Below are 18,710 nucleotides of genomic sequence, written 5' to 3' on the forward strand. Positions count from 1 at the left end.
TCCCTCCCTCCCTCCCTCCCTCCCTCCCTCTCTCATTTTCCTCGCATTCTGCCCCTGCCCCATCTGCCTACTCATACGCCAGCGAAGCTTCCATAATGAGTTGCAAATATCTTGCAAATAGTATAGGGGTAGTATAAGTACCCGTCGTTACGTATGACTTAACTGGGGTACGGGAGGTTGGCAAGAAACCAATCCTGCGCTTGTTCCTTTTTCAGTCAATAAAACTTGTTCCTCACAGGACGATGCTGCTGCTCGATAGTACAACCTCACTCCGACCTCACTCTGCCTGTACCCGGAAGGTCTTGAAGGTACATCCCAGTTGGTGAAGCTCGAAGATCCTCTGCTAGGCCATCGGTAGCCCATCTCTGATGCTGCTGGACTTCGAAGTTTTCTGTCCGATCCACACATAATGACTCGCTCACTCCGAGACGAGATGTCACATCGAGGTATGTCTCACTATCCGGGAAGTACGCCAGATGTCCTTCTCTTCCTATCCCATTGCACCTCGACTCCCCGTCCCACCATGTCAGATCATCCTTGCGGTAGTAGACGTAAACATAAGCACACTCGATCAGCTCGTCGCCTCACGTACAGACGCAGCGTCACCGGCTGCACCAGGTCGACGAGCAGCAGTCGCATCTTGACGTACACGAGGCCATGCTCGCACAAGCCCGTGAACGTCTTGCTCACGCTCGCGTGCTCGCCCAGCACGTTGAGCCCTCCCAGCACTGAGCCGTATGCCCCGCAGCTCGAGGTCTTGTCCGCGCCCCTCCAGCCCATGCTCCCGTTGGTGCCGAAGTCTCCCTCCACCCACTCCATCCTCCTCGCGTAGGTGCCGCTGGGGCAGGGGCTGCAGCCTCCCTGCGAGGCGTTGAGGAAGTAACCTGCAGGAGCAAGACACGCCCGTCAGAGCTCGGCAGCGTCAGGCTCCAGCCGCGTCACCGGAGTCGCAATGTCAGCCTGTGCTGATGCGCTAGAGGAGGGGAGGGGAACCTGTCTGTCTGCATGAGTCAGTAGCCAAGGCCTCTAGGAGGTGAGAGAGGAGATATCGAGACAACGACGTTGGCGATGGGAATGAAGAAGTGAAGCAATTGGTTGAAGGAGGGTGAGAGGTCAGACCGACGGAGACTTACACAGCAGAAACAAGGTCAAGTTGGATTGACATGGGGCACTAGAACGATGTTTGGTCTTGCACTATGTCAAACGTCTTGTATTTGATTGGATGCAAGTGTTATTAGAGCAGATGTAAAAGTGATTATGAGATTGAATATCTGCTCCCAGTGCAGCCTGCTATGCCAACTCATATCTTGATCGGATAGCTGCATAGACGTCGAAACGGAAAAATCATCCTTTCACTCGTCCAAGACCCCTGACCGTCCTGGTAAACACCATACTCATACTGACTGTACCCGGAAGGTGGTACACCATTGACTCCCCAAAAGCTCGGAGATCCTCCGATGACCCCAACGGAAGTCAAACGCTGATGCTGCTGGACTTCGAAGTCCGATCCACACGTAATACAAACATGACTGCACTGACGGAGATGGCATGATGCTATGCACATGTCGCATGAGATAACAGCATGACATGATGCCTCATATCCATGTAGGATAGCTACAAAGGTGCCTTTGACCTTCACCGGTCGGTGATGACTGCCACCTCCCTTGACCGGTCATGATCACTCCGACTTCACCCTGGCTGTACCCGGAAGGTCTTGATGCATCCCAGTTAGTGAAGCTCGGAGATCCTCCAATCACCCAACGGAAGTCAACCTCAGATGCTGCTGGAGTTCGAAGGCCGATCCACGTGATATAACTCATTCCAAGGCCTGATGTCACTTCAGCGATCGTCTGAATATCCGGAAAGTACGCCAGATGTCCTTCTCTTCCTATCCCATTGCATTTCGACTCCGCGCCCCACCACGTCAGCGCACTCGTGTAGTAGACGTAGAGATAGTCGCCTGCCTGCATGCATGTGCCTCCGCTCCCCGTGACATCCGAGCATGACTGCACTGACGGAGATGTCATGCTGCAGTCAGCTGAGGTCGAGCTCGCGCATGGCATGGAGAGAGAGAAGTCCTTGAGCCCCCAGAACGTCTTGGCGCTCGAAGCTGACACCTCCCAGTAGTCGTAGTCTACTCGGATCATCGCCTCCACGTAGTCTTCCGTGTGATACACTCGCACCGCACGCTCGATCAGCTCGTCGCCGTCGCTCTTCCCGCACTCAGACGGCCAGGACGCCATGGCTCCCGCCGTCTCGCTCCAGACCTCCTGGCGGTTCACGTACAGACGCAGCGTCACCGGCTGCACCAGGTCGACGAGCAGCAGTCGCATCTTGACGTACACGAGGCCATGCTCGCACAAGCCCGTGAACGTCTTGCTCACGCTCGCGTGCTCGCCCAGCACGTTGAGCCCTCCCAGCACTGAGCCGTATGCCCCGCAGCTCGAGGTCTTGTCCGCGCCCCTCCAGCCCATGCTCCCGTTGGTGCCGAAGTCTCCCTCCACCCACTCCATCCTCCTCGCGTAGGTGCCGCTGGGGCAGGGGCTGCAGCCTCCCTGCGAGGCGTTGAGGAAGTAACCTGCAGGAGCAAGACACGCCCGTCAGAGCTCGGCAGCGTCAGGCTCCAGCCGCGTCACCGGAGTCGCACATGCAGCTCGACCGATCCTGAGCTTGGAAGGAGGACTGGCTGTGGGCGGGGCACGAGGAGCAGTTGCCTGTCTTGCCTGCGGGGCGTGTGAGGGCTGCTGGTAGCGCTAGAGCGGGAGGAGGGAGAGGCGGGAGGGAGCATACCGTACTGGTTGTTGGCGCACGTGCATCGACATACTCGGACGTTGTTGGCGTTGGAGGCGCTACAAGTGCCAGGCAAGCCATTGCGGTAGAAGACTTGACCTGTGACGGGGTTGTAGGAGGGAGCGTCTGCGCTGTTGGTGCCGACAATCTGGGAGACAGTGACACCCCAAGAAGCTAGAAGAGCAGACAAGTCTTGCTGAGGGAGGAAGGGCTGAGCCTCGTCTAGACACGCCAGGCTGTTGGACTCGCAGGTAGCCGAGCATGAGGCTCCGACTGTGTCGCTCAGAAGCAGCTCCTCGACGATCAGCTCGCACTGGTCGTGAGGGGACGTGACCTGCCTGCTGTACCCCGTCGCTCTCACGCCGAAGCCTGCATGACAGAAGCAGTCTTCGATCGACCTGCTTCCAGCTCGCGACGAGCTGAAGGCGGGACAAGACGAGCAGTTCCCAGCTGACCCGTAGCTCCCTGCATCCACCTTGTCACTCCCACATGTGGCACGACGAGGCGAGCTCGCGAGCTTCACCCACCTGCCTCGCACATGCAGTCCTCCACCGACGAGCTCGCGAACGGCGAGAGGAGGCCTGACGGGCAGGAGGAGCAGGAGGGCCCCTGATCCAGGTAGTAGCCTACGCGTCCGCTTGCCGTCAGCGCCAGCACGAGCAAGCTCAGGCCCTACCGCCGATGCACTGGCACTGGTTGACCGAGGAGCTGCCGGTAGGCGACCAGGCGTTGGCGGGGCACGAGTCGCAGGAGCCCTGGGGGCCCCAGGGAGCGTCGGAGGAGTTGACGTAGAGGTACCGTCCTAGAGCAGCAGCAAGCAGCGTCAGATCCTTGTCCTCCCGCCCCTCGCAGGCCCGAGGCGGCTGAGGCGGGCTACCTTGATCGCAGGAGCAGTCGCGGATGGAGGAGCTGCCGGGCTGCGACTGAGAGTAGAAGGGACATGGGAAGCACTGGTCGGCTTGACCTGCGAGCGTCTCGAGCGTCAGGCGCGAGCACAAGCCAGCAGCAGTCGCTACCGTAGAAGTTCTCCAGGCACGGGGCCGAGCACACGCACACCCGACTTGCTCCGAACATGCTCGCGTCGCAGGTGGACTGATAGACCTGAGAGCTGAAGAAGCAGCCGAGGTCTGACACGTAAGGAGACATCTTATTCATGGCTGCCGTAGAGCTGCCGCAGGAGACGTTGAGGGTGTGGTTGTAGGGGGCGGAGCTGCCAGCAGACAGCTTCTGCATGAAGTGACTCGACACGGCTCTCAGCTCATCTGCTCGCAACGCTCCTCGCCAGATCGCTACCTCGCTCAACGCCCAGTCCGAGCTCTCAAGGAAGTAGCCGTAATTACTTCCGGGGTCCCAGCCCATGTCGTTGATGGTGAGCTGAAGGCTGTCCGGCAGGCTCCCAGCTGATTGATCATACTCCACGCCGTTGAAGAAGAACTTGCCCTCCTGGTAGTTCTGCCCGCACAGCACCACCCACGCGTCTGCTGTCGCGCTCAGGTCCTGCTTGAGGGCCCAAGAGCGGTCGTAGTAGGCCTGTCCTTGTCCTCCGTACCAGTGACCATGCACAAACTGTTCGTCTTTGGCTTGCAGGATTCTGTTCCTCATATTGCCGTTGTAGCGAGAGATGGAGCAGAGGGTGAAGACAGGGCCCGGGATGCTCATGGAGGGGAAGGAGACGACATCATAGAAGGAGCCGTTGACGTACTTGAGCTTGCCATCCGACATGACCCTCAGAGGCTCCTCGCTCTCGTCCCTCATCTCCCCGACCGAGATCCTCCACGTCGATGTCTCAAGCCCGCTAGTTTGTACCTGTCGAAAGTAGATGGCGATGGGTCCGATCTGACCGTCAGCATTGACTGCGAGTCGTGTTGGAATCTCAAGCCTGCAGTGGACCTGACTCAAAGGTCTGAAGCCGTTAAGTGCGTTCATAAAGCTGCATTCATAGCCCCCGACCCTCACGTTTCCATCAGAGCTGATACCATTCCAGATGCCTTTCCAATTGTTAGCATTCTCGACGGTTACGCTGACCGTTATCATCCTCGAGCTCTGCAGCTCGACCGGCACATCCACATAGAAGTTCTGAGTGATGCGACAACAACCTGACCCTGCGTTAGGATCTGACTGAGGTACAAGAGGGAAGTTGGTAGCCCCGTGCTCTACGTATCGTCGACGCTTCACGTGCCCGCTGCTCGCCGTCAGGTCCTGCAGTCCGTCTCCTCCTTGCTCGTGAGCTCCCGCGCTTACCCGCAAGTGAAGCCCCCCCGGCCTCTGCTGCGGCTCCGTCATCGCTCCCCGGATCCGTCGATCGGACGCGATGCTCGCCGCCCGCACGGCCGATCGCATCGCCTCCTCGTTGTCGATCTGGTTGATCGCCGAGCTCACGCACGTCTTCCCTTCTGCCGCGCACGTCTGAGCGCATGACATGCCCGACGCTCCCAGCCTGAGCCAGCGCGACTGCTCCTCGACGTTGGAGAAGATGGGCGAGCAGCGGTCGGCAGTGCTCGAGATGTTCCCGGAGAAGCCTGCGGACAAGCCTCGTCAGCCGCCTGCGCATGAGAGGAGGCGCCTCCCGCCCCCTCACCGTACTCGCACTGGCAGTCCGTCACCCGCTGGCTTCCCGCCGCTGACGACGACCCGGGAGGGCACGCGCTGCAGCTGCTGTCTGCGGTCCCGTAGTAGCCGGGCGCGCACGAGCTGCAAGACGTCTGCCCGAGCCCGGAGGTGTAGAGGCCCGCGGGACAGGCGACGCAGGAGCCCGAGGGCGACGCCGTGTCCAGGTAGAAGCCTGCGGCCCCGCACGATGACGTCAGAGCGATGGCGACGCGAGCCTCTCTCCTCCTCACCCTCCTTGCACAAGCACTCGAAGCTTCCCTCCGTGTTGACGCACGTCCTCCCCGCATCGCACAAGCCTGTCTGCGTCACGCACTCGTCTTCGTCCTCGCACACGGTCCCGGACCCCACGTACCCTGACCCTCTCGCGTCAGCGTCGCTGCGGCTGGGGGCGAGGCAAGGAGGGGCTACCTGGCTTGCAGCTGCACTCGAAGCTCGAGTAGGTGTCGATGCAGCTCGCGTGGGTCGCGCAGTTGTCGGTGTGAGCGGCGCACTCGTTGATCAGGGTGTAGTTACAGCCCGACGCTCCCGTGCAGGCTTGGAAGGTCCTCGGCTTCGACCCCTCGCACATCCCCTCCCCCACCTCCACCCCGTCCGACCGCACGCACATCACCGACCGGTACTGCAAGCCAGGCCCGCAGGTGCTGGAGCATGCTTCCCAGGCGGAGGTGGTCCAGCGGTAGGAGCAGGAGGAGAAGTTGGCGCAAGGCTGCGCACGCCGTCAGTCGCAAGCTCGCTCGCTCATCCTTCAGCACCTCCTCGCCGACCGGAGCTGATCCCACACACTTGGCTGCCTCGACGGTGACGCCGTCGCTCCTCCGGCATGAGACGGGGCGACGGCGAAGGCCTTGGCCGCAGCCCGTGAGACACTCGCTGTAGGGGCCGACCTCCCACTCGTAGGAGCACTGGGAGAGGTTGAGGCAGGGAACCTCCGCCAGAGGCCTCGAGCGGTTGGAGCAGCGAACGTCCTCGACCTGCTTGAGGAGCTTCGAGATGCACGTGATGCTTCTCCTCGCCACTCCGCTGCCACACAGGCTGCTGCACTCGCTGAAGCTGCCGGCGCTCCACAGGTAGCCGGGCTCCAGGTAGTACTGGTCCAGCAGCTGCTGCACTTGCTGCTGGCTCACGCACGACCCCCCGCATCCCCCCGAGCGGATCTCCTGCTGGAGGGCCTTGAGCTGGGCGAGGATGTTGGAGAGGGCCAGGTCGGGCTGGAAGGGTCCTTGCTGGAGGAGGCTGAGGGTCAGCGCACGAGGAGAGGTCAGAGCGCAGGCAGCTGCTTGCCTGCGTGAGGAGGAGCTGCGAGTCAAGACCCCACGGGAGGAAGACTTCCTGCACCTCGTCGAAGACGAAGCACATGGCGTCTCCTGCCTGCTGCACACAGCGGTTGTCGTAGTCGCAGACCCAGACCTCGTACCTGGCAGCAAGCATGTCAGCATCTGCTGATGCGCTAGTGGAGAGGGGAACCTGTCTTTCTGCATAAGGTGGCCCAGGCCTCCGATCTGAACTCTTCCCTCGTCCTCTTTGTTGACGATCTGAGACCAGTTGTAGGGGAGGGAGCAGCGAACCACGCTGGAGGTGAGGTTACCCCAGGGAAGCTGCGGCGAGGAGGTGACAGAGGCGTTGAGGCTTCGAAGCTCCTCGAGGGTAGTGGAGAGGCTCTGCTTGATGCTGCGGATCTCCCACTCCAGCGCTCTGACGGCATCGGCTGACTGATCTGAGAGGGAGGAGGAGAGCACAGAAGAAGAAGAGGAGAGGAGGAGAATGAAGAAGAGGATGGGGGCTGGGGAGAGATCGAGGGGCCTCATCCCAACTATGCATGAGAGCATAAGCATTGTTCCCTCAGCTCGGGACTCTCCAAGGCCTTGGATCAAGGGGTCGTTCTTTTAATCTAGTAGCTCAAATATTGAATTTCCTTGCTTTCCCACCCCTCCTGCAGCCATCATCTGTATCAATAGACCCTGGCACCCCCCACCCTCCCGACACCCACCCCGTCCCCACCTACTTGGTCCCCACCGGCGCTTTCACCACCCCCTCCCGATTCCGTCCCCACGCCGTCCCCACGGCCGTCCCCACGCCGTCCCCACCCCCTCTCCACAACCTCCACAGCACAACCCCCTCCCCACCTTTGGGTACTAGCCGTCGGCCCGTAATAGAGCAACAGGCCCGATAACTAATAATTTAACTTAACTTAGATGAGTAAAAGCTGGGCTCAGATCTGATGATGCGCCCGCCCCAGGCCCGGGACCCATTTGTATATAAATGAGTATTTGAATTAAAAAAACATATCAAACAATGTCACAAAAGACAGATCATGTGAAGAAATGGTATGGTCAGATAAAGGATGGAAAACTCTTCAAAGAGAACCCTCTCGGAAGATCAAGCATCATTATAAGCAGTGACAAGAAGAATATTCACGCAAATGATCCCAAAAAGAAAGTCACAAAGGAGTTCTGTGTTACAGATTACAAGAATCCAATGATAGACCAAAACCTGAATCTATATGAGATCCTGAAACATGGCAGAAACACAGGTTTGCCAATTGATATAGACATAATGGTTGAGGATGAAGAAGAAAATAAAAAACAACAAAGGATTTTGAAGATACACTAAGAGAGACAAACAATGCTGGCATCTATGTGTTATGATGGTTGTTGATAAAGTTTGATAGATATAGGGACAATCTGCTTGAAACATATTAGCTCTTGATGGCGAGAATTTGTGCCGATATATTCATCCTCTTGTTCACATACAGAGAGCACAGGTATACTACCGAGCATATTGTATCCTGTTTAGAGTGATGGTTTGTTCTATAAGACAAAGTATCTTCTTCTTTTCACAACATATACGGGTCTTCCATCCATGTTCACCATCTAGTTGTGGACGACAGAACTGCTCATAATACTCAAATATATATAGATTGTTAGGTGCTGAGTAGTCTCATCTTGGATAAAGTATCCACTATATCTTTGAATTCTTTGTCGGTTAGCTTTTCCTTGCAAGAAAATACTTGATCACTAAGTGAATCAATATATTGCATTTTTTACATATTTTTACATATTGACACCGTTGATTCAATCATTTTTATCAAGACCCCGGGGAAAGCGCCCCGGACCGTCGACGCGCTAACACTGAGGTAAGGCCTATATGAATCAGACACAATACCTCGTACAAGATCCATATATAGTCTCTATATGACCTCTTCAAACGTTATATAGATAATAGTTGATATATTCTTGGATCACAACATGCTTATATAGTATTTAAAGAAACATGTAGAATGTCTTATAGAATATTGTACAGAGAAAATGTATAATATATAGAGAGAAGAGGATGTCGGAAGACAAGAAAGAAGCTATGAGACAATACAACAAAGCTTATCTACAACGAAGAAAAGAGGATGGGACAATACAAGAGATTTATGATTACATTGCGGAGTACAACAAGACCGATATAATACAGATCCAGAATTTAGAGAAAGAATCAATGACTATCTCAGACGTTACCGTAATGATGGTACAAAACGGATGAAGAATTCAGAGAGAAAGTTAAGGAAGGCAACAGGAAGCAATATGAAGACCCTGTAAAACGGGAACGGATCAAAGCAAGAAGACGTGAGAGGTATCAGGAGCAGAAGAGAGCACAAGCGGAAGCATTAGCACAAACAAATGCCTGAAGATAGGAGAATGAGAGTGTGTCAAAACGCATATAAAGACTATGTTCATAGTAATATATATCATAGAAGGGATGTTGAAAGATATCTTATTTAATGAACAACAACGGAAAGAGAATCTCTTGGTTCTCTCAAAGCAATTGAATGACTATGGATTCACGGTCATCCCTTTGCAACTGTGTGAAGAACTGTAAAAAGGTCTCACACAGCCTTACACATCATTGAAATCATCAACTATAAGCAAACCCCAAAGTAAGGTTACAAAGAACACCTTGGAGGTCATCAAGAAGAAACCAATATCTGGTCTGGCCATATATGGAACATCTGTGAGGATAGATGATGATACCTATAAAGGGACTCCATCAGAAGAATTGAGATCCATATTGAAGGAATGTGAAGAGGCAGCAGATTAATTTCCCGACAAGGTACTTGGGAATCATTCAAATCGTTGCTGGTGAAGGAGTATTTGTCGTTGTCGCACTTGCAGTATATTTTGGGTGAGATCGACAATGTATCCGATTTGAAGATCACGGTTGGATTGTGATAAGGGTATTCACATACATATGATATCCCATCTAATACCTCTATCATGCCGCCAAACAGCTTCTTCGATCCAAAGGGCTTTATCGAACTATTTATCTTTGAGTTTGGCTTGAAGAAGTACTGCTTCCCTTGTACGGTCCTGACATTATCACAATCTGTATCCTCGCCACGCAATGTTTGCAACCAATTCCTCACACGATTACCAACTAATGTTGCAGCAATGTCAACCTTTTGATCTGGAGGGATTCTTTGACGCTGGAATTGAAACTCAAGCTCCCCAAACCAACTTGCAACAGTCATTTCTCCATTAAATCGAGAAATATCCTTGGAATGAAACTTCACTAGGGAAGACTGCTGCTTGACATGCTGACTTGACATGTCGTTCGACATGCTCGCATTATTTTGCTTGCATGTTGCATCAGCCCCTCCTGGTTCCTTGATCGGAAGGTATTGAACTGCTCCTCATTTTTTTATTTTCTTCCCTAAGGACAGAGATTTCCTGTTTTGTCTCGACGAGCTCTCTTTCCTTACGAAACATCACTTCCTTGACGAAAGCTTCATACTTTACTTGCATGTCCATTGCGAGTTGCAATTCTTCTCGCAACTTCTTGTTTGCAGCGACCAATTCTTCAAACTGCACTGATTCGAACCTCGGCCGGGTCGAACCTGCCGGAGATAAGAAGGTATATTAATCCTCGAAAATCCCGCGACGTCTCGCCGATTTCCGTTCGGATCCTCTTCTGAGGTAGAAGGTACCGTCGTAACTTCCCTCATCGTCTTGTCTTCAGGCGTTTCCTCATCGAAACTCCTTCTGAAGTTGTCAAGCATGACTGCCAAGCCTGAACTTCCAAGAGGACCATCTCCAGGAGACCTTCTTATCCTTTCTACATCCGATTGCATGCAGTGTCCAGAGGTTACCTTTCAAGTTCCTTTGCGATCAAAACAAATTGTCGTAATCCGTAATTATTTCAAACAAAAACCAAACCTTACGCTACCAATGTTATGGATTGACAATCCTGATGATGTGCTTTGACTCTGTGAACTTGAACCAACTTGATAACTTGCGTTAACAAGCAAACAGGAACCTCAACACAATCGCGCTCACTGAACGTATAGAAAGTTCGGATCCATTTTATTCGACCAAAACCTACCAAACCAACCAAACCGACCGGGATAAGACAGCTAGTTGACTGAAGTATTCGTAACCGCTTACGTAACCCCTAACAGAACCTGAACAACCGATAAATACATACTGTATATCAACCTTTGCGAGGACCCTCACACCAGACCAAAAGGTCCAGCAATTGGCAAGAAACAGGAAATGTCTGACACTTTTCTTTTATATCAGCTACAAGTTCACACCAGAGAACATGATTTACACAGGATTGCCAGTTCATAAGGATATAGAGGATTGTAGGAAGACCTACAATGAGATGTTGTTCGATAGCAGCATATGCAATAGTGTAATGAAGAAGACACAGGACATGATAGAGATAAACCGAGAGATGAAGAACATAGACAATGACAATTTCTGTCACAGGGACAGCATCCCTGGCAACAAGGAGTTGATCAAGATCCTATATCGTCAGGACACCCAGATGCTTAACTATGAGCACTACTATATCAAGAATCTAGAGAGATTGGGGATGGTGGTCTATAAGAACTATTACAAGGAAGAGAGAGAGATAAGACGTGAAAAGAAGAATGATCTCATGCAACAGAAGCTGGATGTGATGAGGTTCTTGAAGATGAGGAACATAAAGATAGAGAAGGAGATAGAGGAGTTCATGGAGGATGATAATGTCCAAGAGGTGCTGTTGAAGGACAAGGTGAAGAAAGAAACGGAGGATTTTGAAAGGATGTTGAACAGGAACGATACCAAGCCGATAACATCAAAGGAGGAACAATGGCAGAACAAGATAAATAACTATTTCAGGAATGTATCAGAGGAAAAGAGAGGAGAGCACATAGAGAGGTACAAGGATTTGTTGATTGGTGGTCTATCGGTGAAGAGCGATGTGAATGATGAAGCCACTAGGTTGGAGGATCCAATCATAGAACACAACAGGATGGTGGCTTATATGTACAGATCATCGCATCTGGAGGCAATCCTGAAGAAGAAGATATCGGAGGACAACCCGATGAGTGGGCACATGTCAATCTATATGGAAGCATGGAGAACGAAGGAGATGATGAGGAAGTATCTAGGGAACAAGGACTGTTTCAATCTCGAGTGTCTGGACACAGGCAAGTACAAGGAAGGAAAGATAAGAATAGATCCGGATGATGCGAAGAATTATTTTGATGCGTGGGTGATAGAGGATTCAGAGGTGAATCGAGAGAAGCTGAGGAAGATAGAGGAGTACAACAGGTTGTTAGAGAACAAGGAGAGGCCTAATTTTGCCAAACCGAGGATAACAACATATGTGCCGGCGGAGAGTCTGAGCTACAAACAGATCGCGGAGGCGATAAGGAAGAGATTGGAGGGTTTGATCACGTGTGAAAAATACAAGATTACAAGAGAAGAGAATGGCACCAAGAAAAGAATAAACTGTACAAGATATATGTTTGATTGTGAGAATATGAAGCACCATATGGAGTTATTGAGATTGCGTCTTGATAAATATGATGTGTTGGAGAACTGTATAACAACATTTTTCATTCATAAACATTTTGTGAAGTTTTCTCAAAAACTTTGTTTCAAGAGCCGTCAGGCTGAAATAAAAAACAATATTTACAAACACTTTATGGAGTTTTCTCAAAAACTTTGTTACAACAATCGTAAGGCTAAAATAACAGTCCACATCAATCAGAGAAGTGACTACCCCTAAAAGATGCTAGAAACATGGCATAAGATGATAACGTGTCAGTAGGAGAACTCAAAAAAGAAGGGAGAACATATAAAAAGGCTTCAAAGCAAATTAGTGACTTTGGGTCGAGAGAGATTGCGATGAGAACATAGTGGGCGAAGGATAGCATGTTCTTGATGAAATGCGATCCAGTCTTGTTCAAATGTGGAGTGTTGTAGAAAGAAACATCACACAAATATATTCTATTTACGACACAATGGACATTTATTAAGAATATTTTCATTAACATTCTCTGTTTCAATCCGTTCACACATCAATTCAAATTCATCAATCTGTTGTCTAAAAGGATCCCATTTTGTATTGTTTTGATAGTTATTATCATCAAAATCATTATAATATTCTTCTTCTAATTCAGGGATTGGAAAGGAAGGCATTTCTTTGCCAAAATAGCATCGTTTGAAGCACTTTAAACATGTTGAATGATCACAATTAGGTTGAGAAACACATTTTGTAATCTCAAGACATATTGGACATTCACGATCATTGTGAATTTGGAGTATTCCTTTTCGTGTCATATTACAACCCATACACAATCCACCATGTATATTAAAAAGCCAGAATGGAGCAATGACATCACATACGATAAAATTAGGACATTGTATGGGTTTGCATTTATGGACACAATCGAATTGGCATGTATAATAATTAGATGAGGTTGTTTGTATAAGACAAGATCCATCGCCATTACAAGACATGTTTGTAATGCATATTGATTAATTCTTAAATAAGCAGCGCAGTGATTGTTTTGAATATTCTCAATATATTTTTTGTTACGAGAATGGTAAGGGTTATAGTAAGGTTTTAGACTGTCTGCTGGGCGCCCTACATCGGAGGGGGGGTGTCTGCTTAGGGGGTCTTATTTTGGATAAGGTATATATATACGTCATTGCTGTTTAAAGGGGGTAGAGCAGACACTCAATTGTCAATGCCAAAAGGAGAGCATAGGATGATAAAGTGTTAGTAGAGAGATACTAAAAACAGTTGAGAGTAATGAGAAAAAAGACATGCTAGCGAAGATTGTATGATCTAAAGGAGGTATTTTTTCAGGATGTATGAGGACGAGGTAGTGAGGAGGGAACCTTTTGTATGAGAGTACAACCTGTGTGAAATTAGGGCAAGGGGGTAGATAAAGGAGGAAATAATGTGATCGACTTGCATTTAGCACCAAGATCATGTTTGTAATTCTTGAAATATATGAAGCCATAAGTGATAGGTTAAGGGTGGGTGGTATAGTGAAGGTTTTTAGGAAGATATCCATTGTGAGACACGACGCCGGTTAGATACAGTATCTATAATACTCCACTTTTTAATTTGAGGATTCCATTTAGCTCCAAGAGCCAAGACTCTATCTTCATATGAAATATTGCAATCAAAATAAAACTTTTGAAAGGCGTCATTGCCGGAACTCTGATACCAATAATCAAGATCTTCTTGAAGAGAAATATATTTAATTTCAATGCGTTTTTTGAATTTGGAGGTTGGTGTCTTATAATCTATATAATTACAAGATATATGTATAGAACTTCACCAAGAGGATGAGATATAAGAATGGAGAATCCTTTTTCATCGTTGGAAATTGTATAATTCCAATTTTTGTTATTCAAGATAATGCATGCATTATGTATAAAAATAAAATCAGCGAGAGGTTTTGAGAGATATTGACAAGAAACATTATGTTTAATGACATAGTTAGAATCCATTTGAATCTGTGTCAAAGATGTGATTCTAGGCAACAAATGATGAATAACTGTAAGTATGCTCATAATGATTTGAACGGTATTGCTTCCACAGAAATCAATCATCATATGAAAGGGGTATTGACAATGATCAAGAACATGAAAATAGTCAGATATGTTATAGTGATCATTTGTAAGAATAAAGCAATATATTCTATGTTGATTTGATGAAATGACAACATGAAACTGATTAAATAGTGGATGAAAAAGGTCAATAATCGATTGATTCATAAGAGCTTCTTCATGTGTTTGAGCATCAAAATTAAAACATAAATGGTGTGGATTGTTGTTATTACAACTACAGTGACAATATTGTTGAAATTTTGGAACAAATTCGGATTGTTCTATAATAACTCTAACAAGACATTCAATATCAACACAATGATCATGTTTTAGGAATGTTTTAAAATATGCCAAATGAAGGACTGTAATAAATGGTCAATTTGCTCAATGTTCTTATTGTATATGCATTTCGGACACATTGCTTTACGAATACATTGAAATTGTTTGGCAGGCTTATCAATGGCTTGTAAGATAGATTTAGCATCAAGTTCAAACCATGGTTCTGGACGGGAAGACTCATCAGTAAGGTGTGAGTTATAGATCTCAAATATAGCAACAATGTGAATGGAGTCCTGAACCCTTTTCAAGAGAGCCACATCAGCGATCTTGATTGCTCCATTAAATTCAAAGCGATGTTCAAGGTGAACAAAAGAATTATCTACTTCAGGAATATCCAAGTCATATAGTATGGATTTACAATCCGAACACTTCCTGTACAGTGTGAAAGGGATGCCTTCTTCAAGGATATGCTTGATTGCTAATTTAGCATCTTTATGAACCTGTGATTCAGAGGGACAGTTATAGTAAGTACAAGGATCCGTTTCCTTGAAATGAGCAAAATGATGGATTCTCTTATCGCCTTTACGAAGAATAAGAGGTTTATTGCAATCAGGACAGATATATTCATCCTTCTTGCTGGCAAATTTTGCTGGACAATATTTTCCAGATTTCTTGTGGATAGCTCCTGGATTATTGAATTTGTTTGACATTGATATATAATACATATATCAATATATTTCTTAAATATGTTATCATTTCAATGTGGAGTTTTCTTATAGAATATAAAAAGTAAACTTCTAAACTTTTTGAATATTCTCAATATATTTTTGTTACGAGGATGGTAAGGGTTATAGTAAGGTTTTAGACTGTCTGCTGGGCGCCCTACATCGGGGGGGGGGGGTGTCTCAGTGCTTAGGGGGTCTTATTTTGGATAAGGTATATATATACGTCATTGCTGTTTAAAGGGGGTCGAGCAGACACTCAATTGTCAATACTAGAAGTATAGCATAGGATGATAAAGAGTTAGTAGGAGTACACTGAAACCTCGACAATATGCTTGTAGGTAGGGGTCAGATGAGTGTTGTAAAAATTCCCAGAGGAGTTTATCGTCACGGTGATTTTTTGAAGAAGCAGATTTGAAGTAGAAAGAGTTGTGAGAGATGGGCGTAGAAGGAGTATCTAAGTTGAATGATTCTGGAGCGAGAGTCTTTATTAAGGGGGAAGGGTTGATCGAAGCAGGACCAATAAGGGAAGAGGAGTGAGTGATTGGATGAGTATTGTAATGTGAGGATGATGAGATGGTGTAGATCAAGAGAGAGAGGATTATGTAGGAAGTGGATGGAGTGAGGGTCAGAGATGTGGAACCTGAAATCGAGGTACGGTAGTTGAGTAGGATGTGAGGGTTATGTTGAGTGGCGCGTAGGATGGTGAGATATAGTTTAGAGACGATGGAGTGCTTAAGTTTGATATTGGAGAGTATATCATCATGTAGGAGTGTGAGGTCAATCATATTAGAGTTGATATAGATATATATATATACGGGAAAGTGTTAAATGGATATGTGTTGTGTAGGAGATGATCATGTTTCCCCATGGCATTGGAAGGATACGAATAAGTTTCCCCATGGCATTGGAAGGATACGAATAAGATCACCCATGGCATGGGAGTGTACGAATAAGATCACCCATGGTATGGGAGGGTACGATATGATCTTCCCATGGCATTGGGAGGATACGAATAAGATCACCCATGGCATGGGAGTGTACGAATAAGTTTCCCCATGGATATGTAATAGATAAGATTTACCCATGGACATGTTAGATGAAGGATATTGTCAAGGAGGATATGAAAAAGGCGTGGGTGATGTAATGTAGGAATTACCCATGGACATGTTATAGATAAGATCAAGGGATGGTGGAAGAAGGATGTGAAAAAATAAAAATATAGGAACATAGAAACATAGTAATGTGTGAAATAAGGGTAAGATCAAGATTAGAGTGTGATGGAGTTACCGCATTGAATGATGGAGAGATTATCGGGAGTGCGATGTATCTTGATGGATTCGTCAACATTTTCAAGGAGGAATTCAATGTGTGAGACGAGGATGACGGAGTCATAGAATTGCAATAGTTTGCGAAGGAAGTGTGGGACCATGGTGATGTTATTTTTATCGCAGCTGGTGAAGCCTTCATCAATCATGAATTGCTTACAGGGCATATAATTATGAAAGCGTGTGAATGCCAAGCGAAGAGCGACAGAGATGATGAATTTTGGAATCCGGATGCGTTAAGGACGGATATAAGATTGCCATCATGTGTGCCAGGATGATCGTAGGAGCTCCTAATAAGCCAATGAACGATGAATCTAGCGGAGGATTCATTGGTGGTCGTCTTAGTTTTCGAGGATTCATTGCCAATAGTGTAATGAAGGGAGAAGGGGGCGGTATCACGATGGCAGGTGTATCTGATGATCTGATTAGTGAATGATACAATATGATTAAGGACGTGAGTATCATATATCCATCTCTTATAATTTTTGAAGTTGTTGACAATGATCTTCAAGAGGTTAGCATCCTGTTGTACATTTTCAAAGGCCTTCGAGGTGATGAAGTACTGTTCCTTGAGGCGGTTGTGTGTCTCGATGCGTTCTTGAAGGCGTGCGTGGGAGATGTTGTGTTCATTGAATGCGTTCTGAGCCAGGTCAATCTGTTTCTTGAGGTTAAGCTTCTGTTGTTTCTTGATGTTGTGAAGGAGCTCAAGCCTCGTCTCAAATGCCCCAAGAGTGGGCAGGATGTCCTCGATGAGTGTCTTAGAGAGGACGATAGAGTGTAGCCTCCGGTACTCCTCCCAATCGTGGTATTGCGCCTTGAGTTTATCCAATCTCTGCTGTTTAGGGATGACATTGGCGACATAGTTGTTCCAGGCATGTACGGACTGTATATCCCGATTCACCAGGTTAAGCTTGGAATCAAGGTTGAAGAAGGTGCGTTTCCATGTATCGAGTTGTTTCTCGAAGCGGCCACGGAGGAGCTTGTGATACAAGACAAACTCGTCATAATCATCCCATTGTTGAGCGAGATCGATGGTTTCAACCATGGTTTGATATTTGGAGAGCCTGTCCTTAGATTCTTGTAGTTGTGTTTGGAGCTGCTGTTGTTTAGCCCTCAACCCATCCTTATCGTTCTGTAGGGAGAGGATCTTGTGGTTGGTATCTTCGATCTCGTTAGCGCACTTGTCATATTCGTCCCATTCCTTCTGTAGCTTACAATAGGACTTGTACTTGTCCTCATCGTATTGATCGAGCCATTCCTGTAGCTGTTCAAGTTCATCTTGAGTGTCCTCTTCATGATATTTCATAATGTACTTATTCAAGGCAGTCTGGTGTTTATTGAGAACCTTTTCAATGGCCTTGATGTTGTTCTTGAGCTCAGCGATGCGTGCGACCCAGGGTTTAGAACGGCAGACGGTGCAATTAGGGTTGTATTCGTATTCCTTGTTATCTTCAAAGACGGAGAGCTCTTTTCGCAGGTGCTGTAGTTCTTGTTCATCCTGTTGGATAGACTGATGGTATTCTTGGAACTTGTCGAGTATCTTCTGTAGGCGCTTGATGTTCTTCTTAGCCTCGGAGACCTTAGTGCGGCCATAGTCGGATTGTATCATCTGAACATACCTTGTGACCTGATCAATGGAGACATTAGGTTTATTGGAGACGACATGAGCATTGAGGTCTCTAAGTGTGTTGTTAAGAGAGGTAAGTTGTTGATCAACCTCGTTGAAGCGAGCATCAGTGTCTCTTAGTTGACCCTTGAAGTCATCAATCTTTGCCTGACGTTTTTGAATGCGAGAGAGGAATGCTTCTTTGGTGAGGGTGATGGCATCGATATCAGGGCGTGGGGTGGTGGGTTTATGGACCACAGGGAGAACCGAGCAATGCGCAATGAAGTCATCAAGACTGCCATAGGATTGTAGGATGAGTGCTTGGACAGTGTCGAGGTCAATTTCAAGGGTCCAGAAGTTGGGTTAGGGGAGTATAAGAGGGTTTGGTGAGATGATGGTTCTTGATCTGTTGTTGAAGATCGTTGAGGGATGCCTGTAGAGATTCAAGATCATGAGAGGGTTGCTGAGGGATGCTGGATGGCAGTGATTTTTC

At 47.9% G+C, this 18,710-nt stretch overlaps 5 protein-coding genes across 5 annotated transcripts; 1 reads left to right on the plus strand and 4 right to left on the minus strand.

Annotated features, from left to right (window-relative positions):
- Nucleotides 1-1,212: 1,212 nt before the first annotated feature.
- Nucleotides 1,213-1,633, minus strand: GUITHDRAFT_151281 (hypothetical protein). The gene is given in 3 exon segments (XM_005837252.1): nucleotides 1,213-1,273; nucleotides 1,292-1,403; nucleotides 1,426-1,633. The coding sequence occupies 2 exon segments, from the start codon at nucleotides 1,548-1,550 to the stop codon at nucleotides 1,301-1,303; spliced, it is 228 nt and encodes a 75-aa protein (XP_005837309.1). The 5' UTR covers nucleotides 1,551-1,633; the 3' UTR covers nucleotides 1,213-1,273; nucleotides 1,292-1,300.
- A 1,379-nt stretch (nucleotides 1,634-3,012) lies between these two features.
- Nucleotides 3,013-4,824, minus strand: GUITHDRAFT_135475 (hypothetical protein; the record flags this gene model as incomplete). Its single annotated transcript, XM_005837253.1, has 4 exons — nucleotides 3,013-3,026; nucleotides 3,189-3,255; nucleotides 3,847-4,287; nucleotides 4,597-4,824. The coding sequence occupies 4 exons, from the start codon at nucleotides 4,822-4,824 to the stop codon at nucleotides 3,013-3,015; spliced, it is 750 nt and encodes a 249-aa protein (XP_005837310.1).
- Nucleotides 4,825-10,079: 5,255 nt separating this feature from the next.
- GUITHDRAFT_151282 (hypothetical protein) lies at nucleotides 10,080-10,724 on the minus strand. The gene is given in 3 exon segments (XM_005837254.1): nucleotides 10,080-10,157; nucleotides 10,177-10,247; nucleotides 10,280-10,724. The coding sequence occupies 3 exon segments, from the start codon at nucleotides 10,511-10,513 to the stop codon at nucleotides 10,151-10,153; spliced, it is 312 nt and encodes a 103-aa protein (XP_005837311.1). The 5' UTR covers nucleotides 10,514-10,724; the 3' UTR covers nucleotides 10,080-10,150.
- A 355-nt stretch (nucleotides 10,725-11,079) lies between these two features.
- GUITHDRAFT_104140 (hypothetical protein) lies at nucleotides 11,080-12,641 on the plus strand (the record flags this gene model as incomplete). The annotated part of the gene is made up of 2 exons (XM_005837255.1): nucleotides 11,080-12,100; nucleotides 12,616-12,641. The coding sequence occupies 2 exons, from the start codon at nucleotides 11,080-11,082 to the stop codon at nucleotides 12,639-12,641; spliced, it is 1,047 nt and encodes a 348-aa protein (XP_005837312.1).
- Nucleotides 12,642-16,553: 3,912 nt separating this feature from the next.
- Nucleotides 16,554-18,220, minus strand: GUITHDRAFT_135477 (hypothetical protein; the record flags this gene model as incomplete). Its single annotated transcript, XM_005837256.1, has 3 exons — nucleotides 16,554-16,613; nucleotides 17,144-17,296; nucleotides 17,513-18,220. The coding sequence occupies 3 exons, from the start codon at nucleotides 18,218-18,220 to the stop codon at nucleotides 16,554-16,556; spliced, it is 921 nt and encodes a 306-aa protein (XP_005837313.1).
- Between the last annotated feature and the right edge of the window lie 490 nt (nucleotides 18,221-18,710).

The sequence above is a fragment of the Guillardia theta genome (genome assembly GCF_000315625.1).
Source record: "Guillardia theta CCMP2712 unplaced genomic scaffold GUITHscaffold_15, whole genome shotgun sequence".
Taxonomy (NCBI): Eukaryota; class Cryptophyceae; order Pyrenomonadales; family Geminigeraceae; genus Guillardia; species Guillardia theta.

Bases quoted from the DNA above. Each gene is read 5' to 3' on its own strand.
- GUITHDRAFT_151281 (XM_005837252.1), bottom strand. From the start codon at position 1,550: ATGCCATCTCCGTCAGTGCAGTCATGTTTGTATTACGTGTGGATCGGA.
- GUITHDRAFT_151282 (XM_005837254.1), bottom strand. From the start codon at position 10,513: ATGCAATCGGATGTAGAAAGGATAAGAAGGTCTCCTGGAGATGGTCCT. The intron at 10,248-10,279 runs GTTCGACCCGGC...GAATCAGTGCAG, and splicing joins TACCTTCTTATCTCCGGCAG to TTTGAAGAATTGGTCGCTGC.